This window comes from Silene latifolia, chromosome X (genome assembly GCF_048544455.1).
Source record: "Silene latifolia isolate original U9 population chromosome X, ASM4854445v1, whole genome shotgun sequence".
NCBI lineage: Eukaryota > Viridiplantae > Streptophyta > Magnoliopsida > Caryophyllales > Caryophyllaceae > Silene > Silene latifolia.
Window position 1 is genome coordinate 335,902,910 of NC_133537.1, and position 25,612 is coordinate 335,928,521.

Here is a 25,612-nt window from a genome sequence, read left to right on the forward strand (position 1 = left end):
GTAGCGTCAATCTTATTTTCCAGATATTAAATTTGTATATTTGACGACCGATTTTTCGCAATATGTAAAACTACCCAATTGAAGAATTATTTAAGTATGCCAAACATTGGCATCATTATACTAAACATATTTTGATGATTACTTTTTGGATAAATTTACGATTGTTCCTACACGCTAATCCATTCTTAAACACAAAGGGACATGATCTTTAAAACAATTATTGTTACACTTTATTTGTCACATATACATGTTTATATATAAGGTTAGTTAATGCTTAAATTTGGTCTCCTTGCTCCCATGCTTTATCATAGGGAATTTACAAGGTGCATGCATGTCATAATTAAAAGCACGTAAGCATAAACATTGCACGATCAATAGATTGTCAGTATTTGTATGAACTCCAAAGCTTTTCTTTTTTTAAAAAAAAATGAGACTCGTGCTAAGTACAGTCAGACACTACAAATTTGTAGTATGTACTCTCCATATATATGACGGCCTCTATTTAATTAACCACAAATCTTGTATCAGACGGATTATTCCATATGATGGTTTTACACATTATTATGCGATCATTTTATAGTAAAATGCAACTAATATTTAACGACAAAATATTGTAACTAAAATTTGTTGTTTAAGTAACTTTTGTCAAAATGTAGTCATATTTGCCTGGAAATGGTTCACATATATATGGCTCATCTGAATCCTTCAGACGAAACTGAGTGTCTGAAGGGAGACCTTTTGTTAATTAATTTAGTTAATTATTTTTTGAGGATGATTTTAGTATTCAAAAAGTGAGGGATCATTTGGTTTGTAAGAAAAATTGTAATTATATAAAAATAGTAATCAATAAATATGATTTGCATTTCACATAAACTGGAGATTAGACGAGTTAAATAAAGTGGATTTTCATTTCATATATACAATATACTCCCATTATATTAGACTACGAACTAATGTTTTTATGTGTGAAAATTTCTAAACTGGATTATTGAACTTATAGGAAATTCAATTTAGCCTCTAAAATATAAACAAAACTAGAATGATGAACTGAATTACTGAATTGAGCTTTTATAATAAACTTGCTGGACTTGAACTGAATTGGACCAACTGAACATATATGATTTAATATGAACAAAGTTAACTAAGCTTGTAAGAGCTGAATTAAAGTAAAATGAACTCAAATTAAGTTTAAAAAGATCGATTATGACTTAAATTTGTTTACTGGGTTTCGCATGCATACATTGTAGACTATTTATTTCCGTTTCAACAAATAAAGTTCTATTTAAAAGACTAGTCATAGACTCATAATAAATGTTTTTTTTGTATAAAAAAATTTGCATCAAACTTTTCAAGCAACATAATTCCACACTTGCCGTTGTGTAAAACAAAATTATAAGAGACGGCTATAAATTTAAGTCAAGCACGATTAAGATATAAAATAATTTTATATACATTGAAAAATTGTAATTGTGGGCTGCCCATTGAAAAATTGAGTGTAGTGTGTGTATTACATCCATAGAAATTCGAGCCTCAACTTTGGACAAATAATGCACCATGGTAAGCGTATACTAGTAATAAGCCATTGTCACTCTCAAACCACTATTTTTCTACTCTTTATTTTCAAGAATTAGTTTGTAATTTTGTATGTCTTGTCAATTAATCTCTTACTATTTTTTCTTATTTCTAGCCTATTTTTGGACGTATTTATCATGGAAGAAATTAGAAAGAATATAAGCCGCCATGGAATAAATTTATCCTTAGTCTTGATTATTTTCCTTAGTTGTACTTGTATAGTAATATGTAAAATATAAATTACCACGTTTTAAGTGTTACGTCTCATTCAGTTGTTTAGTGAACCTTTATTTTTTTTTATAGGGAGATTTTAAACAAAACTGAACAAATAACCGTTACAAATGACCAATAATGACCAAAAACTCAAGAAATCGTGGACAAAATATTAAACATGTCATTCATGTTGTCTTAATGGAGAGGTCTTACCCTAATAGTTAAGACGGAGATATCATGACAATATGTCACGACTCACGACTCACAAGTTTGAATCTCCCCCGTTCCCATAGATTGTATTAGCATGGCACTTCATTTGACACCCAAAAAAAAACATAAGTCAATAGTTAACTCTAAACTACTAAGGTCCAGTTCTTTTGGACTTAAATTTTAACTAATTTCAGTTCAGCTCATCTATATTAAGTTTAGCTCAATTAAGTTCAGCTTAATTCAGTTCAGTTCATCTGCATTAAGGCCCTGTTCTTTTCGGTTGATAAGAATTGAGTTGAACTGAACTTAATGGAGCTGGGTTGCACTAAACTGAATAGAGCTGAGCTGAACTGAATGGAGCTAAAGTAAGAGTTAATTTGTGAAGAAATAAACTAAACTAAATTGAACTAAATTAAATGAAGCTGAACTGAACTGAATATAGCTGAGCTGAAATTAAGACAAGAACAGAGCCTTATATTTAATTCAGTTTAACTACATTAAATTTATTTCAACTCAACTTTTTTCAATCGAAAAAAATAGGGCTTAACTCCACTAAAAATAAACCCTAAAAAATCTCGCGACACATAAAATTATACTCCCTCTGTCCGGGTTATTTGTTGTCCTTTTTCATTTTTGGGTGTCTCAGTCAATTGTTGTCCTTTCTATTTTAAGAATGAACTTGATGGATAATTTGCTAATTCACACTCAATTTATTCCACTTGTCATTTAGTAATTGACCCTCTTCCCTTTCTTTGATCATTATGTCAAAATCAAAGGACCACAAATGACCAAAACAGAGGAAGTAATTACTTATCAGTAAGGATCATCTGTCCCGCTTTTGTGTGCCACCCCACTCAATTTTTGACACATCACTTGTTGCAAAATAAAATATTGCAATAATTATATTAATTTGTTGATGTGTTAGAAGCTGATTGGAGTGGCACACCAATTGAGACACGAAATGGGACAGAGGATCCCCATTGAATTACTTATAACCAATGTGTATCATTAAAAGCCAATAATTTGCTCCCTAACAACAAAAACCAATTTTTATTTACCAAAAAAAATTTTTTTTTGCCGACTAGTAAACAATAACATAGGATATAGACGGCGAGTTAAGTGTGGTGAAAGTGACAGAAAAGTCGTAAGAAGAAGTGTCAACAAGTCAGAAACTGAGGAGTTTGTATTGAAGAAAGAAAGGTGTTTGATTGGTTAAGAACACAAGTGTCAACCATAGACTTCCACCATTACCGCTTTCCTTTTTCTTTTGGCTTACTTGTTCCTCCACTTTTAATATAGTTCCCTTCTCGGGAGTAATATTAATCATTATTCTAAACAAAACATTCATCTAGAACATACTTTGATTATACTTTGGCTTCTCTCGATTAATATTTCCTCCGTGGTCAATTGTTGTTCTTTATTTTTGACACAAACAGTGGCAGAGCTGGGATTTGAACTCAGTGGGGGCGAACGGGTTATAGTATAAGGAAAACTCGAAAAAAAAATTGATTTTTTTTTTCGAAAATTTCAACTAAAACTTTTGCGCTTTCCATCCGCTAGCGGGGGCGAGCGCCCCTGTAAGTCCCCCCTAGCTTCACCACTGGGCACAAAGACCCAGGACAGTGGAGGTGACCAATTATCAAATTAAATGACAAGTGGAACAAATTGAGTGTGAATGATCAAATTGCTCATTAAACTCATTTTTAAAACAGAAAGGACAACAATTGACTGAGATATCCAAAAATGAAAAAGGACAATAAATGACCGGGACAGAGGGAGTTTATTTGGTTAAACTTGTAACCGGTCCTGTTTTTTCGGCTGGTAGAAACTGAACTGAATTGAATTGAATGTAGCTGGACTAAATTGAATTGAATTGAATGAACCAGAACTGAACTGAAATAAATAGAACTGAAGTAACGGTTAATTTGTAAAGAGATGGGTTAACTAAATTGAATGAAACTGAACTAAATACAGTTAAACTGAACTGAAAAAATTAAGTCAAAAAGTACAGGGTCTTAGTTAATAAGTAATAACTAGTGTTATGAATTATGATCCATATAATGATGTATTTGGAGTTTCTATAAATAGCAATATAAGAAGTTACCGTGTGTATTTTATTATTTTGAAAGGTGAATAATTTAGATATAGTTATTTTTGTTGTTCATTTGAGTTATTTAGGTTGGTAAATGGTGAATTGTAAATTTTGTAGAATCTTTTTTATAGGAAACACATTTTTGAATAATTTTTTTTTTGGTTACAAGAAGCGGGATTAAGCCCATAAAATTAAACTAGTACGGAGTACTAATTATATTAATTAATTTTACCATCAGCAGCCATGACATTAAAAGGAAAATGACTTAATATAAATGATTTTTTTGCATTCGTAAAAATTGTAAGAACTCCCAAACGTATATGAAATAGATTTAGTGAAGCAGCAAATGCGGTTCATCAATTTTGTAAAAATGACAAAAAAAAAAGGTAGAAAAGTATAATTAAGCTAAATAGATACAGTGAAGTAGCTAAATATGTTTTTCCTAATCAACATTTTGATATTAACAATTAGGGTTTAACATTAAATTGATTTTTCGTCATATTAAATTAAAAAGTTGTGCTCATCTTTTAATACAACTTTTTTTTATACTTTCTCATAAATGGCTTACCTCTAAAGATAATATATATACTCTACTTTCACCCCATAACTAGTCATCTATTGGCAACACAATAAAGCCCTAATTAAAAATTGATAACACACACAAATATTCTCAATAGCTTTCTACATCAACCAATGCTTAAGTTCGAAGCTCAACACTAATTAATAAATGGCTTACCTCTAAAGATACGTTTTAAGATTATACCCAATGAACCTATATGTACTTAATTATGTAGGTAACTGCATCATATTAGTATAATATAGGACGTATAACACGTGATTATTCTGATTCAACGTATGTATCTACGCAATTCCAAATAATTATATATTGTTATGGATAGAGGTGGCCAATTGCGTGGCCAGTTCGACCCGACCCGTGTCTCGGGTCGCCAAAAACAAAGCCCGATGAACCGCGCTATCACCCGGCCTAAGGGTCAGTTCAGGGTATCCCTGGAACTGGTCGCGCCCGACTAGGTCGCCCCTCCCAAGTCCGAATAGCTAGTTCATGGTTGAATTGGCTTACGACTCGATACCAACCCCTGGCCGCGTCTAGCCATGGAAAATGCATAGTAAAACAATTTAGTATTTATTATGTACTCCCTTTGTCTCAGTGATATGTTTATATTTCCTTTATTTTGTTAGAGGAAATAAAGAAAGTATAAACATATAACTGAGACGTACAGAATTTAAAATAACAATTAAAGAAAATACTACTAATGACGGAACGGGGGGGACGGGGGCTAGTAAATGCGCTTATCGTTTATACTTTCTAATTTATATACTCCGTATGTGTTACACAGTAGTTTATACGAGAATCGAAGTACAAATGCCACGAGGTAGAAAACGTATATAAAAGTATAGACGAAATCGAATGTCGCGATTTATTGGTTCACAAAGTCATTTATCTACTTTATGATATTTTGCTTTCCAATTAATTTTCAAAAATAGGCTCTTAGATTAGCTCCTAGCTCATACCAAAATGCGCTTAATTCGGACATCTAAATCAATGGTGTGCACGTATTATATGACGATTGTTTCACTAAAATGCACACTTAACTATTAAACCCCTTATATCATAGGGCACACCAATTTGCTTAGTAATCATGGTAGGAGTTTTGGAATTGAATTGATTCATTATATTTAGATAGTACCCGTTCTTCTCAATCATTTGATTACCTTTTATATTTTTTGTAAGGTATTTTTGATCAAAGATGAATAAATGATTGAAACCGAGGGAATATTAATGAGATTGTCTTGTAGAAAATTTCCAATTGATAAGAATGGATCAGAATTTATGAAATATAAACGCGTTTAAAAAACCGATTTAACATACAACAATCAATTGAATTTTATCAAATCGAGCATTGATGTTTCATCTTGATATAACGCGTTTTAATTGTAGGATATGTGAGTAAACAATCAATTGAATAGTTAGTCAATAAAATAGACATACAAAAAGTTTTGATTCGTCATTCCTGAATTGAACCAAACACTAGGTATCAAGAATCGAGTTCCAAACTCATATTATCTTGGTATGATTCCTGATTTTATACCGATACCTTTATGCAAAGCAAACATCCCCTTAAGCTATTAATATGGGCAATTAAATTCAATGCTGACTAAATTCGAACACAGATAACAAGTACCATCCTTATGACTTTATTATCAGCTGAGATAACCGACATTCATAAAATTCTTTGAAAATATGACAATGGGAGTTTTATTTCCATCACACACCAAAAATCTTTATCTACTAGCTAAGAGTCTAAGACACAGTCAACTACACAAGGTCAATAACATACCTCCCAAATTCAAACATTCTTAAATTCTAAGTAAATAAGTTGAGTAGTAGTACTAGGAAAGAGGAATGAAAGTTGGCAACAAGAATAATCATCACATGAAGGATTAAGTTCCACTACAAGAGCATTTTAGTGTTGAATTTAAGTTTTATTTTTTTATCAACAAATAATGGACATAACTCGGAATTAAAGAAGGCAAAGACTATTTCTTCATTTTTAACAGTAATATTTGCTTAATAAAGTCAAAGAGTCAAACTTCATAGCCGATGCTTCCTTCTAAACTTACAATTAACAATCATTAATTTTCCACTCATTTACTTAATTAGTTTACTTACGTCAACTTGAAGAATTGTGATCCTACGTTTTCCATTTAAGTTAAATTAACTATTTCATTATTGCGGCTAATTTCTTACACATGCTCTTTTTTTTCAATATTTGACAAATTATCATGGCCCTTACCGTGTAATAATAGTTAGTTTAACTATGGTAATCATCGTATCAAAAGGTCTCTTATAAAACTGTTTTACATAAGTTCGTGTAAAATCATCTTTTTATTTACTAGGTAAATAGAACCGGTAACAACTTCTATTAGTAAGGCTGGCGGGTACTTACATAAAATATCCGACAGTTTTACAATAAAATTTATGTAAAATCGACTGACACAAGTTTTCGTGTAACATACTCCCTCCTATTCTAAATAACTCTCTCTATTTCCTTTTTCGTCTATTCACAATACTCTCCTTATTTCCTTATTTGACAAACTTTTATACTTATTTTAATCACCTCACCCCACAACAATATCCCACAATACTCATACTTATATCTTATTTTAATCACTTTACCCCACAACAATCCTTATTTTAATCACCTGATTCACCTCACCCCACAACAATAATTATTTTAATCACACAATACTTTCCCTCTCTCCAATCTACTACCCCACTCCAATACTTTATCATATAATACTCCCCTCCCTTAATTCTCGTGCCCTCCATGAAAGGGGAGGGTTATGTAAAATAGGAGGGAGTATTAAGGAACATATTAAAGACCAATATGGGCAATACAATGAGTACCATATAAGGCTATGACTCAAAATAGTAACAATCTCGTCTTAACCATTACAGTAAGACATTCGTGATTATTTCTATGTGTTTTTTGAACAGCTGGTTCTCTTGAAAACTATTATAAACATAAAATTTCCGAGGACAAATAGACGTAATATCGAAAATTTATTGAGTAAACGCTCGTTTTTTTAGTCTCATGGGAGCAATAAGCTAAGGGTGATTTTGATGCAGACGAAACCACCACTTATGACTTTACCAACTATACTAATTGACATTTGCATAGAGTAAACAATCGTAGTTTCTGGGAATTAATATGTGAAACAGTCTCTTTTAAAATCGAATTTAAAATATGAAATTGGATATTAATATTAATTTATGATACTCAAAATATACCATCATCTTTTTTTATACGTTTTTACCCACAAACTTTTTTGTTCCATTCCACTAATCACTTCATACATTCCCTCTATAAAAAGCCCACCACCTTCTATATCTTCCATTATGTATTAATCCTCTTTCTCTCTCATCTCATTTCTTATTCTCAAAAACATTCTATTTGATAATACATCACAAAAATAACACACTAGTGAGCTTAACAAAACAATTTATATTCTTAACTATGGAGGTTAACAAAAGATCATCATCTTCTTCTTCTAACAATTCCGGGATTAGCGATGATGAACTCGATCTTAGAAGAGGTCCATGGACTATTGAAGAAGATTTTGCTCTTATCAATTATATTACTACTCATGGTGAAGGTCGTTGGAACTCCCTTGCGCGTTGCGCAGGTAATTATTATACGGTTTTTATAAGACTGTCTTATAATATAACATGATCGACTAGTTATTATGTTTTTGTATGTGACACATCAACTTGAAATTTCGTCTTACCATAAAATCGTCTTATCGAAAATTTTTAAATAGTGAGGTTGTTTACATATTTGTGCATGTACCCTATTTTGTGTGTTAGGCTACATCATAATTATTGCACCAACTCTTCAAGTGTCTCAAAATCATTCTTAGTTATTTTTTCAAAAGAAATAAAAAAAAACTTCATCTTTATTTGTATAAAGATTATGGTATAGTTCGTTCAGTAATTATTGCGTGAGACAGTCTCTCACTGTGAGATTCTATTGTGTAAAAAACAACTCTTTTATTAACAATAAATGATTTTTTTTATACAAAAATGAACCGTCTCAATCTGTGGAGTTCGTGGAGTATACTTATATTTTTTAGAAGTAGAATAAGTAGTGCACGTCTTTATAAATAATACCATAGCACGCACGACTTGACACCCAAGTACCCCAAATCGTTAAAGTATCTTATATAGTTATAGTGCCTAAACTATTGGTACAGTACGTAGTTCTTGCGTATGCTTATGTTATTATGCACTAACTTTATAATCCACTCCATCCGTACACATTTAACATGTATTATGTATCGTATTTATTTATTTTTTGTATCCTCTTGTGTTCCAAAACGTAATGATCTTGTTCATTTTAAATTATCAGGCTTGAAAAGAACTGGAAAGAGTTGTCGATTAAGATGGTTAAATTATTTACGTCCTGATGTTCGACGAGGAAACATCACTCTCGAAGAACAACTCATGATTCTTGAACTTCATTCGCGATGGGGCAATCGGTAATTTCCTTTTTTATTTACAACTATGTGTAGAGAAATTATAAATCGTACCTCAAATTTAACTATTTTCATAACCATTACTCTCGTAGTTAGTCAAACTGTAGACTGCATATCGAAAAATATAATTTATAAGAACTGAACTGAATTATTCTGTAATTCCTTTTAATATAATCGTAACAAAACATGTTACATATGGTACGGAAAAAAAAAGACTTTTCTTTGGAGGCCTAGAGCCTAACATAACAAAAATACAATTCTCTAGTTAGCTCAAATAGACGTTGACATGCATGCATATGAGAATAATATTTATATTATATTATATTATATTTTCATCTCATACTCCGTATTATACACTCAAGCAATTTCATTACTAAATATTACTCCATTAATTAACATGTACTCTTATGAAAATATTATAGGTGGTCTAAGATAGCACAATATTTACCAGGAAGAACAGATAACGAGATTAAGAATTACTGGAGAACTCGGGTACAAAAGCATGCAAAGCAATTAAAATGTGACGTGAACAGCAAGCAATTCAAAGATACAATGCGTTATCTATGGATGCCAAGGCTAGTTGAGAGGATTCAAGCTGCATCAGCCACCGCCAATGTCGATAACCCCACCGCCTCGACAACCACCGTCGAGTGCTCGAACCTTAACCAACAATCCATCAACCTAGCCACGTCTAATAATACCATTCTCCATACACAAGTAAATTCCAATAATATTACCTCCGAGAATTCGGCTAATTCCTCCGACTCCTTAGGCACCCAAGTATCCGATCTTACGGATTATTACGGGGTTCCGATTAATAACAACAACAATAATAATTATAATAATAATTACGAGTATAATAATAATAATAATAATAATAATAATAATAATAATCAGATTGTTAACCAAGATTATTTCCAAGATGATCAAATGGGTTATGGAGGTGATCAATCATTAACAAGCCCTAATTATTATTTCAACAATCAAGGGCTTGATTTTCAAGATGCTAATAACATGATCATGCAAAACACTACTCCACAACATTGGTTCACGGACAATTTATGGAGTGTTGAGGATAATTATTTTCTACAATAGTTTAATCAGTATGTACTCCTTCCGTCCCAATCATTTGTTTACAATTTATACTCTTGGCAGTGTTTTAATTAAGGATAAACAAATGATTGGGACGAAAATGAGTAATAGACAACATTTGAGTGAATTATGTTTTACTTTTTTTAGTTTGTTTGTACCATGATTTGAGAGTTTCCAAATTGGAAAACACATACTTTGTTATCATTATAGTGTTATACACAACATGCATGTAGGGGTGGGGTTAATTAATTGTGAATTAGGAAGCTTGTAATACTTAATTTTTTCCCCATTGGGTTAATTATTAGTCATCAATAATATTTTTGTCTTTAGAAAATGATGAAATAAGAAATCATTTATTAATTGTGTTCTTTTTTTATGTCTTCACAAGTTCAACTCTATTCAGTTCAGTTTAGCTTCATTCATTTCAGCTATTTTCTTTACAAATTAATTTTCATTTCAGTTTAATTCAGCTCTATTCAGTTCAGTTTAGTTCAATTCAGCTTTATTCACTCTAGTTCAACTCCTTAACCGAAAAGAACAGGGTCTCAAAGTCTAACCGATTTTTAAAAAAATGATTTTTAAACATTAAAGTATGTAATCAAATTACGGGGTATAAGTATTAGATCGAGTTAATTCTCTACTTTTATACAATATAATTTTGTTATTTTTCATAAGTATTAATACGTAATATATCATTTAATTTAAATAAATAAATGAAACGAAGAGAATATTCGATGATTTAATTCCTCCCTAGATTATATGCAAAACCGTTGTCAAGACCCGACTTTCTAAAGTCTATTTGAAAGTACACAAAATCAGATTTTAACACTTTGATTAAGAAGTACAATAGGTTCCACATCGATCTTTCGTTGTAACTCTCGCTATTAAATGACTATTAATGATAATAACACTATTAATCTATAGTGATAATGGAATGTTTTAGTAGTCTATGTGGTCTGAACCAAGACTAAAGACGACCTTTTTTTCCATTCTTGTTATAGACTTGTAGTTATGCAAGAAATTGAGAAAAGTCTCGTGAGATATTGACATTTTGCACGTTGTAACTCATTTTCAGAGATTATAAGATTATCTTTATCTCGGACACGATTTAGAGTTTTAACATCAAATATCGTCATACAATCACGTCTTGATCTTTAATTTTTTTTTTTGAAGTTAGAGTTTGAAAATTTTAACCATAATCAAGACGGGTGTAAATCATTACGTTATAATAAAAAATTAATGTATTTTTTTGAGTTGTAAAATTACTGTATTTGTTATTACTGTAATAGAGCTTGACACTGGACTGAGCCTAAGCAGGTCGCCGAGGCCGGGATACTAATTAGTGGCCCGGGTACGACACTAAAGAGGAGGCCCAACCCATATAGGGTAATTTTCCCGGCGGGTGGGACCATAAATCATTGGCCCTAACCGCCCGCATATATAGGGCTATAAGAGACGAGTCGGTCAATTCATGGACTATACAACCAGTTGTATATGTTGTACGGTGTAGAATCTGAGCTTTGTGATAAAGTATCCGAGCTTTATGTTAAAGAATATGAGCTTTATTAGAAAGTATTGAGTTCATTCATTTACATATTAAAAACATTAACTTTGAATTAACTCAGAAAAAATACATATAAGCTCGGATTCTTATATCTTGGTTGTACAATGCTTATGGTACAACTGGTTGTATAATCCTATTTGTGCGAGTCCGGCTAGGCTGGAAATCAGTTTCACAAAAATACACTCCGTACTTTTAATAAAAATAATATAATATATATACTCAAAAAATGATTATTGAAGTGAAAATCGCGTAAAATAAAACAAGGTAATAAATGGAGGAGGAATTTTAATTGGGCTGCTCCGGTCCAAGTAAGGCCCAAGGCCCAGAGGCGGGTCGCAAAATACAAATTTGTGTTCTTTATTGGTCGACGTTGTTGTAGATGGACAAAACAAAATAGCAGTCTTATAAAGTTTTGATGTGTTCCAGCTTCAATTGAGAATCTGTGAAAGTGATTTTACCATATGATCATTACTGATTTACTGTATATGTGTATCTATATACCCTCCTCTGTCTCGGTTATTTGTGTACCTTTATTGGTCGACGTTATTGTAGATGGACAAAACAAAATAGCAGGCTTATAAAGTTTTGATGTGTTCCAGCTTCAATTGAGAATCTGTGAAAGTGATTTTAGCATATGATCATTACTGTATATGTTTATCTATATGTCTTCCTTTGTCTCAGTTATTTGTGTATCTTTGATTTTGACACAAACAACGAAGAAAAGGAAGTGACCTTTAACAGATGAGTGTGATTAAATTTTCCATAAAAGAACCTTTCAAATATCGAAACGTAAATAAATGACTGAGACACCCTAAAATGAAATTGGTAAACTAATAACCGGGACAGCGAGAGCATGTTTTGGAGTATAGTATATTGACTATGGATTTTGCTTTTCACAAAAACTTTGAAGATATGGTCTCTTATTAATGTTACTGAGAGACATCTCTCATAATAGATAGTTTATCATTTTTATTTAATTTTCCCTTTTTCTTTTAATTAATTCTTACTTTGTTTATTGGTTGTCTCTTTACTTAATCATATAGTTTTATGAAAAATAACATATTAGAATTGGGTGACATGTGAATTATATATAGCTTTATACGGTTTCAAATAAGGATTGAGATTCTCTAATTACGCTACATTCTTTCTTTCCATTTCTTGCTCACTTTCTCTAAAACTTTTATTTAATACTCCACTACGTACATCATTTTCCCACAACTATTGTTATTGATCATTACTTTAAATTGTGATTGTCTGATCATTTTAGGATATAATTTTAATTTTAAACCGCGGAAAGAAAATAAAAATGAAAGAAAATAGAGAGAAATTAACTTATTAGCGGAACACGTGTCACGGTGAGGTGTTGTATACTTGTAGCCTTGTAGGTTACCTAAGGTGCAAAATGATGGCACTCAATTTACACTACACTCTAATGACTTCTACGGACGTTAGGCTTCCTCGTATGCGGCAATTTTCAACATTACTGTAGTCTGTAGGGCTATAAGACTAACAAACCCAAGTTACATGTACTACATTAATCGTACAATGTTAGCCTTACATCTAGTTTGGATACTAAAAAGGAACGGAAAGGAAAGGAAAGGGAGGGAAGGGGAAGTGAAATGGTGGTGAGACTTTTTGTTAGAATAAAAAACGATCTTGGGAATCTAACTACTATGGAGTATTAGGTTAAATTTTTGGTTTAGATGGTTTCTTGACATGGTTGAATTGGTATCGACGTAGTCGTATAACTAAAAGGGCACGGGTTCAAATTCATCGCCCTCGTTTGTAATGTGAAATATTAAGCATATCAATAGAAATACATGCATTTGCATCCAACGGACATTCGTGTGATAATTTAAACTAATCCTTTATTTCCTGCATGGGTGATGTTTTAATTTGGTAAAAATTTACCGAGTGATTGATTTAATTAGTGAGTTATAATGATCGATTTATGGCCAACGATGAAATGAATGCAACGATATTAGCGAACGAAAGAACAACGAGATAAAAGATTGACACGTGGAATTTAGGTGACGCGGAAAACCCGATGTGGGAACAACCGCGGGAGGGAGTCAGAATCCCACCAATTTGACACTATAATCGAGACGAAAATACGAAAGTAAGGAAATTCAAGTGTAATTTTGCTAGAGTATCGGTTGCTATGCCCCTTCAATTTTCATTTGCTTCCTGTATATAGTTGTTGCTTGCTAGGGTTTGAGCCCATAACTCTCTCCTTGCTTCTGCTCCTAGTTTCCTGCGTCAGTTGCACCAAAATAAGAAGTGGTTGCTGATTTTTTCTCACTCTCTTTGCATAAGATATTTGTTATTTGTCACATGTGTGTTTGTTGTTTGCTTTAATCCAATGGTTCCCCATGCCTCCATGTCATCAATCCTACCAACCTTGTGCCCACCAATAGATGATTGCCACGTCGTCTCTTGTAAAATGTGTATTTTTTTTACCCATAACAGGTCATGCACTAATGCTTGTTCGTTGCTCTTTGTTGAGTTCTTAATATTTACATGTAAGTGTTTTATACTGACTAAATAATGTCTTATATATCAAGGAACTTATTAACCTATTATCAAGGATGAATGAAACATCCTTACATTTGGAAAATAGACTCTCTCTCGGTTTTTTTTGGGTGCGACTGTGTGAGTGTTTCTGACCAGAACTTTTTCATGAACGGGAAATCTAAAATTAAAATATTATGATATGTAGAAATTGACGAAGTGACACTAAGAGGTTGTTTGGTTACCACTTGAAATACACAGGCATTAGAAAATCCCATGATTTTAAAAAAATAAGGTTGTTTGGTTGCCATTTTTTGGGCAGAATGTAGGAATTGGAACTTCCCAGGAACTTCCAATGCCTACATGATGTGGGAAGTGGCTTACTTACTCCCCCCTTGGTCATTGGAAATTCCTGTGGAATTTAATTCCTACATGGGCAACCAAACAACTTTGCCAAATTCACCCGAATTAGATGATGGAACTTAATTTCTATGAATTGCAAGTTCCTAGGAAGTTGAAGTTCCTTGATCAACCAAACGACTCCTAAAACGTGCCCATTACGGGTTGGGCAAAAATCGAAAAGGTAAGAACTAATAAGAAGTAAGCGTGCAATATGTAATGTACTTGTAATATAAATGATTAATGAAAAAATTACTCAAAAAATTAGTAAACCATGAGAAATGATGTTGAAGCACATCTATACTTTTCACATAATTTGCACTTTAGAGCCATCAAGACGAATAGACGTGACCTAGAATTTGTCGTTTAAGCTTCAAATTTCTTACAAGTACTTGCGTGAAGCTTTGGGTAGAAAATGACACCAACAAATACCATAATTTGATAGCATGGTCACATCGTTGATTCCCAAATCTTTGAAGGTCAACTAATTGTGTTTATTAGCAGGGGCGTCTTAAAATAAATGGAGATCCGATGTATCACAAAAATATGAGGCCCTAACTATGAATGCACATATACAATATATCAAGATTTGTATTAAATTTTATCAATAAAACTTGTAAATTTGGGGTTGCCAAAAGCGGAGGTCCGGTTCCACCGCCCGTGGTTGCCCGTGGCCTTAGACACCCCTGTTTATTAGTAGGCAAAGCCTATTATGTTGTGATTCTTAATCTCATGATTATTAGGAGAGTATCTGTCTTTGTCTCAGTTATTTATCGGTCTTTCTATTGAAATTTGTAGAATAATTAAAGACGGCTTTGTAGGAAGAAAGGAGTATCTTCGTGATGGAGCTCATCGGGTAATATCAAGCCTTAGTATCCAAAGTTGTTAAGATCGGAATACTACTCTGAATTAAAGACCGGAGTTATAGGATCAGACTTGGGGATCAAATTCAGGATCCAACTTTGGATTCACGATGGAGTTATACTAAAACTACAAAAATAGAGATAATTTCACCGGCTATTATAAGTATGTTGGTGGAGTACGGTAAATTGAGCACAAGTTCCGTCATCCAAATACATAAAACAAACAAATCCCATGAGTCATCGAGAGGCTTGAGTTGGCGAGATAAAAGAATAAGATGTACTATCTCTTTCACCTTTAATTTAGAATTGCAAGTATAAACAACAAATTAAACAACCTCATAAAATTAGAACAAAAATGAGTTTTTACGATTCTTAACGATCTTACCATCGCTCTAACCTGAGTACGCAATTCTGAACGATCCAATAACAATTACAAAAACGTTCCTATAACGATTTGAATCTTATTCTTCATTTTGGACCATAGAATCGCCGATCCGCTACTCTAAGAGCTACATCAGTATCACCCTTTCACATATTTTCTATGAATCCATCATTACATCTCCAAAACCCTAATAAAAACACCAAGAGTTAATTAAATGATAACCTTTCATAATGGATGATCTAATCTAGTAAACCGTTTATCTTAGGTTATTCCTCAAAATGTATATTTGATCATGCGCATCCGTAACATAAATAGGAATTCATTCATGTTCACTTACCCAAATTTACTACATAAATCTGTTTTAATTAGTTAATACTTTTCCATTTCTAGAAGGCACTAAAACTAATGACAATTATCTTACGTAATCTCACAAACCTCTTTGACATGAGTCATGAAGTCATAGGCAGCTCGTGTACTTAATTATCAAATGCCAATTTGCCAATTAACTTGCGTGATGTGCGCTACTACGTACAATTGCTAAAGTCTTGCTAATGACTTTTTGTCCTTTATTTTTTTTTTTAAAATTTAATTAATTTTTACAGGGCTGTGATCGCCGACGGGTCCAAACTTGGACCGGATCGGACCGGGCTGAAAACGGTTTGGACCGTAATCGGAATTTATAAAATCCTGGGCTGGATTATAAAAATTCAAGACTAAGACCAGACCGGAAAAATTTCGGTCCAAGACTGAATCGGACCGATTGGACTGAAAGTTGTTTTTACATGCCCACGTTTTCAATTTCGCTCCAAAAATTTGGTCCATTGGACATATTTAAATATGTTCATCATTGTTATAAAGTACTTTGTTTGGATTGGGTAAATTATAACATGCACCCAGGAGTATGGTGCATGGTACTCCATTTTCTTAATTTTTTTCTTATAATAAATAAATTATAAATTTAATAAATTAGAAAATAATAAAAAATATATTATTATTCATAATTTTTATTCCTCTACAAATTGAGATCATATTTGATATATTTTGTTATTTATTTTATTTTTCCTCACATATTCACATAACGTAATTGACATATTCATATCATATCACATAATTTTTTTTCCTTAAATTATTTTGTATTATGCGATTTTGGTATGAAATTAAACGTTCATGATTATTGTTCAATATATTTGAATAAATAAAGTCATATTCACTAAACTATAAATGTCATATTCACTAAAGTGAAAGTGAATATAATAGAACCATCAGATGAATATCACACCCTATAATACATATTCATCAAACTACACTGTCATATTCACTAAACTGAAAGTGAATATGATAGTGTCCAATTGTGAATATCGCACTTTAAAACACATATTCATTAAACAATATTGTCATATTCACTAAACTTAAAATGAATATAATAGTGTCATATCGTGAATGTAACACTATGTAACACTTAAATTGAATATGACCGTCGTAACTTTTCTTAAAAATGGAAGTTAATTTTTTTTTTAAAATTTTAAAAGAAAAAAAAAGTAAAAGAAGAAAAAAAGAAAAAAAAAAAAAAAGAAGGAAGTTGAGTATGAGTGGGGAGTGGGGAGTGGGGGGTTGGAGGGAGTATGTAGTATCCTACACATGGGTGTAGGATATAAGAATTGAACGTCTAAATAAAATCTTGGAAGTTTTTCTTTCCGAACTCGTCCTTGGGTCCTACAATGCAGCAGTCTTAAAGTATAATTTTATTGTTGGAAAATTTGTTGATTTGTCATAATAAGTTATGAACCATAGCGGAGTTTTGTGTAAAACAGTTTTACTAAATGTAAAACTAATAGGTAACTTATTATAGATGGTTACTTTAGAGGGGTAATTTGTTGTTTTACACAAATGCTTGTGAAAACCACTTTATATAAGAATTATCGATGAATCATATTGATGGCCATGCAACGGTCTTCAGTTTGTTATCTGGCAAAGCAATATATATGGGCTTCTACATGATAATCATATCGATTATCGAGGCCCACATGGCTACAAATTTGGTTGACAAGGTATGGATCGGCCCATAATATTGGGGAGTTACCAAGGCAAGTTAGTTGTAGACCGAAATTGAACTTAAGTTACAAATAACACATCTTAAAACTTAACGTGCTTATCTAACTGGCACCTACCTTATTAGTGTGTAAATTTATGTTTCACATCGGTAGAATAAGGATGGAAGATAATTTTTATAAGTGCCATTAATTAAATATAATAGTACGAAGTCTTTTGGAAGGAGCTAGAGGAGAGTAAATCCGTGAGGGCTTGAGGCAAAGCGGACAATATCGTATTATAATGAACAGTGGACATCGGTGCAGCAGAGAGCCGACATAAGATATTCACGCTTTCGCATAACATACTTGTATTGTCAATTGTTATATATATGGAGTATTTCAAAATGCTTCATTTTTGGTGAAGTCTAATAATCTAGTATTCTCTCTGTTAGCTCCAATTATATACGCTTGTTCATTTCAATCAAATAAATGAAATTGGAGTGAACGGAGGAAGTAATAAGATATGGACTACGGATTAGCAAAAAATAAAACTGTTACCGTTCTTCTAATTTAATAAATGTTGATTTAAATTATTTGTAGCGACGATTAATATAGCAAGTTTGTTGTTATTTACAATGTTATATTGTCAAACTAAAATTTAAAGTGCATTAAACACATTTATTTATGTTAGTCTTTTGGTCCTTTTGAATCTGTTGTACTATAAGACGATGCCTAAGAGTTGTTCATCATTATCGTAACTATAAGTCTGAGCTTCTAATAGACCTGGTAAAACTGACCCGGGCGGAATCTCCCAACTCGAATCCGACCCGTATCCGAATTGAGAACTAGAATCTGACTTAAATTTTCTAAATAAACGCTACCCTAATTCACCCCTTATATTTATTATTGCATATTGACCTTTCATCCTCAAATAACTTAATAACAACCAATTTGAAAATTACCCGAATTCGATATAACTAAACTCGAACTGATCTGAATTCTTACAAATCCGATACAACCTAAACCCGAATTGACCAAAGTGACCCATTTACCAAGACTACTCCTAAGAGCATGTGCATCGGTTGTTTTTTGGTGCTCCAAATATTGCCTTTCTCCTCTGACGGGGAGGCCATGAGTGTGAGTAGTGTCCCAACAAATGGGGATGCCCAATATATTTGGTCGGTTCCCAGAAGCAACCATATTGCCCAAGTATGCAAATTGTAGTAGGAAATTATGGTGGGCCATGAAAAATAGGGAAATGACTTTGTTTGGGGAGCCTCATCGATGCAGGAAGTAATTGCGAAATGAGAAAGGTAGATAAAATAGTTAGTGGAAAGTGTTGTGGAAAAGAAAGAGAAGATTTGGGGCATCCTATGAGTGCAGATGCTCTAAGTCCTAAATCCTAAGAGCATCCACATTGGTTGGTTTTCACCTCCCCAAATGCACTCTCTCTCCTTAGTTGGTGTACCCTATCAATGTGAAAGGTTCTCCATAATTTGGGCCTCCCTAGTTTTAGGGAACCTTCCCAAATTGAAAGACCAATGAAAACAACCATGTGGCAGGTGGAACATGGAATATTAGTAGATAGTTTTTTTTGTTAGGAACTCATTAGTGCGAGAGTTATTAATGAAGTTGGGAGGGTAGTTGGAAAAGTTAGTGGACGAATGAAAAGAGAGAGAGAGAGAGAGAGAGAGAGAGAGAGAGAGAGAGAGAGAGAGAGAATATGGGGATGTTCCATGGATGTGGTCATGTGGATGCTCTAAGTAAATGATGATAGATGATGAACATAACTTATAAGACTATGTTCTTTTGGACTGAAATTAACCTGACTTGAACTTATAGGATTTAAAGTGAACTGATAACTATGTTATCACCCTACATTTTTGGCCTTAAACCCTTCACTTTGTCTTCAATTTGTTACACTCTTTAGCTAATTTAGCCTAGTCCATAGTCGATTTTGCACTTATTCATTTTGTATATGGCGTTGCTTAATTTCAATATTATTTCACACTTTTTTAGGAGAACGTGAGAGGCGATATAGGGACGGGACCTTTTTGCAAGAAGCGAAGCGGAAATCGAGAACCGTCTTGAGATTTTCCCAACTTCCATGGGTGTTCAGACTCCAGGGCGGTGTTCCCACCTCTATCCGGTGCTCAAAATTGGCCTAGTGGGTGTTCAGAGTTCCATCCGGTGTTCCCACCTCTATCCGGCGTTCCCAAGGGCGGCCGGCGTTCCCAACACCGGATAGAGGTCTTTTGGGCTTTTCTTTGATTTTCGACCTTTGTAATTCCGTTAATGGACCCTTTGGTATATATACCCAACCTATTTTCGAAAAACATAACATTCCATACTAGATTTTAGATCAAAAAGTGAGTTGGTAGAGAAATCATTTGGGGGAAAGTTGAAACCTTTGTTCTTCATTCTTTTTCAATTATTCAATCCAATCATCTTTCTTGCCTTATAATTGTTGGTATATTTCTTTTGTCACTTCTTATTTCCTCTTGTTTTTAGTTGTTGATTTCATTTTCCTTTGTTTATGTTTCTCCCATTTTTGAATATTTGTTTTGCTTGAAGTCAAAGTTACCATCTTTTTGCCTAATTTCATTTTGATTGTGGTTTGATAACTTTGTTATCATCTTTTTATTGCCAATTGCATGCTTAGTACTAGTAATCAATTAATTATCATGTTCATGGTTAAAGTTGCCTCCTTTAATTGTAGTCTTGCTAAAATAGCCATGATTAGTGAGTAGTACCCTTGCTAGGGTGCGATTGGGCACTTACATGAGTGATTAACATGTTTGATTCCATTTAATTAGTCATTAAGGGAAAATTGGTGGGGTTTACCTTAGGATTTATTTTGTTAATGTTGTGATTTGGGATTTTGGTTGATTGATGACCCTTGTCCACCAATGGGAATTGGTTAGGTCCTAAGTTGACCCCCTTTTACATCCTTTGCCTATTTGGGTTGAACCGGGAGGGAGAGCCTAAAGAGGTGCCTTTGGGACCGGTTTGACCTTCACCTTTGGGAAAAGGGTTGGGAAGGCCGGGAATTTATCGTATACTTAATGACTCCTAGCATAAATCGACTACCTTGGGGATGGCGCGCGTTCCTAGGGTCTTAGAATGTTGAATAGGAGATTCCGAGTCATGAGCCCGGGAGGGAGTTGAGTCGGTAGGTCTAGTGTCCTATTGTGAGCCCGGGAGGGAGTCAATAGGCGAGTTAGAGGCGTTTTCCCCCGCCTTGTTTACCCAAGATGACTTATTGCCGGAATTAACATGATAATCATGAATGTTTGTAGCCTAATCGTGCCTTAGTCCTTTTATATCTTGAGTAGCACATCTTTCCTTTTAGTTTTCTCTTTGAATTTAGTTGTTGCTTATTTAGTTTAATTTGCTAGTCATTTAGTGTAGCCTACTTAGTTAATTTACCAATCAACCCTTTTTCTTGACTTAGCTAAACCTAAGAATTTAGACAATTAGTAATCACCCTTGCTCCTTGTGGTTCGACCTCGACTACCCTACTACATTAGTTGAGTTAATTATTTGATTGGGGGAGTGCGACAAACCTCACTACCAAAATGGCGCCGTTGCCGGGGAGCATTGGCATGATATTAGTTGTTTTGTTCTAGTTTAGACTAAGTCATTGTTGCTTTTGCACACCTTGGTGTGCCATTTATTTTGCTAACTCTCTCCTTTAAGTGTATAAGCTTTTTGCATGAGAAGATTGAGTTTGAAATCAATAAGTCCATGAAGTTTCCCTCTATGAGTGACTCTTGTTATAGAGCGGATGTGTTGGAGGTTGATATGAAAGAAGATTTGAATGAAGATGGTTTGAGGGAAAGTGAGTTTGAACCTCAAATTATGAAGGAGATTGAATTGTATTTGAACTCCCCAAAATCATTACTTGATGTTGGGTCTTGGTTAGATGACTCTTCAAATGATTCTTGGGAGGCTCAAGTTGATGCCTTAGAGGTGGCTCTTAATGGGGGTGGAATGGAGTATACCAAGAGTCGTGAGGAAGATGAACTTGGTCCTCCCATATGGGACACTTATGAAGACTCGTGGCAAAATGATAAGTGTGGGGAGGGAAGTTATGAAAAGCTTGGTGCCCCTATTTGGGATGTTTATGATAATGAGGAAGGCTCCCTTCTACCACCTCCTTTCGAAATCTTTGAAGAACAAGTGCTTGTCAATGACAAGTGTGAGGAAGAAGGGAAAAATTGGGAAATGGAGGTTGATGAATTCGAAATTGCCATTTTTGGAGAGTTGAGAATCCATGACAAGAACTACGATCTTGGTAGCTTTGACAATAGCTTGGAAGAAATTGAGAGTCTTCTCTTTGGAAATGGTTCGATTCACATGGAGAGTCAAATTGAATGTGATATGCATGGTAGCAATTTGAACCTCAAAGATGAGAAGTTGACTCTTCCACCTCCTATTTTCCACCACTCTCCTTGTCTTGATGGCCATGAGGAGGCTTCCCCATTTTATGAGGTTTTTGAGATACCGATCCCTTCACATCCTAGCTATTTCTTCAAGAAGAAGGGTCAAAGGCATCAAAAGGGCCCAAAAAATGGTGCAAAGAAGAGTAAAAGGAATAAGGGGAAGAAGCGTTGGAAGAGAGACCGGGTGCGGTTTGCTATAGCTTGGCACTACTTGTGTCAATTTGAGGCTTTCGCTAGAACCTTTGACCAACTACTCCGTGCCTTGAGTGACATGGATCATGCTACTTGGAAGTTCAAACAACAAATTTTGGATGAGAGGTTTGGTGGAGTCCCTCAAAAACCACTAAATTGTATATATTCTTTTCCCTTACTTACTTATACTTTACTTGCATTTTAGTTCCCCCCCCCCCTACATTTGTTCCATTGAGGACAATGTCACGTTTTAAGTGTGGGGAGGGGATTCTTTACATAAAAATCTTAAAAATTTGAAAAAAAAAATTAAAAATACCAAAAAAATGTTATTTATTTTCAAATATTCAAAAAAATCAAAAACATGTTCTTACATTTTGGAAAATTCAAAAAACCAACAAAAATATGTTATTTAATTTTCCATTCTCTCCCTATGCTTTGTTCCATTGAGGACAATGTAAATTTTAAGTGTGGGGAGGGAAATATCCACTTTGTGCATATTGTTTATAATTGTATATATTTGCTTGTTAATTTGAGAAAATCACAAAATGCCTAAAAATTGAAAAAATTGAAAAATTTCAAAAAAATTGCATTGTTTATATTATATATATTGCATTTGTCCTAACCATTTTGATAGGCAACACATGAATCATCGGAGAAGACGCTTGGTAAAATTCTTCCAATTCTTTCTCCTTTATCCTTCCTTTTCTTTTTGTATATATAAGCATGGAGGAGGACGGGATATGTGATGTGGGTGTTCCTTTTGGGAACCATTTTGGATATGCGTGTGTTGTTGGTGTGTTGTTAGGACTAGAACTTGTATGCATTTAGAGTAGACATGTATATATATGTTCACTCTTGCATTCACGTAGTTTGTTCATATGTTTAGTTGCATTTCATACACGTTGCATCTCGTATGTAAATAGTTGCATAAGGAGTCTAAATGTGGAGGGTATATGTTGCCAATGATGATAATTGTTTTGCCCGTGTCATTTCCCTCTTGATAGCTCGTGCCTTTTGATGACACATGTTAGGGTTTTTGCTTGCAAAAACCCGGAAGTCTAGCTTAACAACCAAGTAACAACCACCTTGTGAGACCGTATTAGGCCCGAGACTTGACCTTGGTCCGATATAGCTACTAAAATGTGAGGATAGAGCCTCATTATGGCCGGTCCATCAAACCGGTCCTGTTTAGGTCATGAGAGTAGTTCTCCTTACGTGGTATGTCATGTCAAAACGCACAAGTATGGTGCTCATTCCTTACCGTAGAAGTGTCGATGTGCATGTTGAGACAATTTTATTCAATAAATTAGCCTCTCATAGCCAAATAAGCTTATTTTTCACCCATTTGATCATCTTTCCCTTTTGTTTACCCAATTTGTGCCTAAGCCTTGTCATTTCAGTTGCCAATAAAATAGCTACATTCCATAAACATCTCACCTTGTTGAGTAGTTCGTCTTTGTAGTTGTTTGGAGGAGTATAATTGGGTAGGAAGTTTGATTTTTATTGAGGTGAACGGTCCGAAATAACACAAAAGTGAAATGAAGCTTGACGGTTGGCCAATTTTTCAATTGTTGAGGACGTTACAAGTGAATGAAAACAAAAAAAATGAAGAAGAAAAACAAATAGTAAAAGAGAAAAATGAAATGAAAAAGCAAAAAGAAAAGAATGTACATTTTGTTTCAAATAAAGGGTTGGTAATTTGCAAATTGAGTTTGTTTTGAAGAGTATTGAATAATTTTTGAAAATGACAATCTTGTCATATTTTGTGAAGGAATTCATTTGCATTGGTTGAGTTTAGTGAATTGGTGAGATGTGGCGACTACTCGATCTTTAGCCTCACATTTCCTAAAAATGGTGCTTGCACCAACCCCTTTTCACCGAACCCAAGCCCCATTACAACCCGGTTGTCTCTCTTGTATGTGCATCGTTTAACATTTCTCTTGCGGATATTGGATATAGTACCATATTAGATTGCGGGCATGCTTCGCAAGTCGAGTTTAGAAGAGTGATTTTGGTTACTTTTTGTCACAAAATCACCCCGTTCTTTCATTTGAGTGACTAGTGAAACCCGTGAGAGTCGGTCTTAGGTCTCCTTCTGGTCAAAGGTTTGATATGGAGTCGAATCTTGCGTGTGTCGTGTCAATCTTGGGAGTACAGCTACGTACTTCCCCTTTCCCACCTAGAATTTATTTCTTAGGCACCACGTGTTGTCAATATAGGTTGCTTGAGCTAGAATTAGGGAGTCGACACCTTGGTAAGACCCGGAGACGACATCCTCCACTCATGACTCTTTTTGTTCGGTATTTGAAAACAAAACGGCCGCTTAGATGAGGAAAGCGGTTTGACTTTTTGGAGATGCATTTTATGTGCTATTATGTGCTTACATGTTGGATGCATTGCATTTTTCTTGCAAGACCTTACTTGCCTTACGAGTCGTGTTTTGCCTCATAATCACAACTACGTGAGTTGAAAGGGCGTTGAGTGCGCTAATACTCAATCGGATTATATAGTAGAATAATTTAGTGGTGCTTATATTGTGCACTCACTATTGATACTTAGCTTTAGTATTGCCTTGCAATTTGACCTTCGACTTACTCGAGGACGAGTAAGGGTTTAGTGTGGGGAGATTTGATAACTATGTTATCACCCTACATTTTTGGCCTTAAACCCTTCACTTTGTCTTCAATTTGTTACACTCTTTAGCTAATTTAGCCTAGTCCATAGTCGATTTTGCACTTATTCATTTTGTATATGGCGTTGCTTAATTTCAATATTATTTCACACTTTTTTAGGAGAACGTGAGAGGCGATATAGGGACGGGACCTTTTTGCAAGAAGCGAAGCGGAAATCGAGAACCGTCTTGAGATTTTCCCAACTTCCATGGGTGTTCAGACTCCAGGGCGGTGTTCCCACCTCTATCCGGTGCTCAAAATTGGCCTAGTGGGTGTTCAGAGTTCCATCCGGTGTTCCCACCTCTATCCGGCGTTCC

The 25,612-nt window shown here is 34.1% G+C and overlaps 1 protein-coding gene across 1 annotated transcript; it reads left to right on the top strand.

The window, feature by feature from the left end:
- Positions 1-8,036: 8,036 nt before the first annotated feature.
- Positions 8,037-10,320, top strand: LOC141622468 (uncharacterized). The gene is made up of 3 exons (XM_074438506.1): positions 8,037-8,296; positions 9,019-9,148; positions 9,568-10,320. The coding sequence occupies exons 1-3, from the start codon at positions 8,128-8,130 to the stop codon at positions 10,238-10,240; spliced, it is 972 nt and encodes a 323-aa protein (XP_074294607.1). The 5' UTR covers positions 8,037-8,127; the 3' UTR covers positions 10,241-10,320.
- The last annotated feature ends 15,292 nt before the right edge of the window (positions 10,321-25,612 follow it).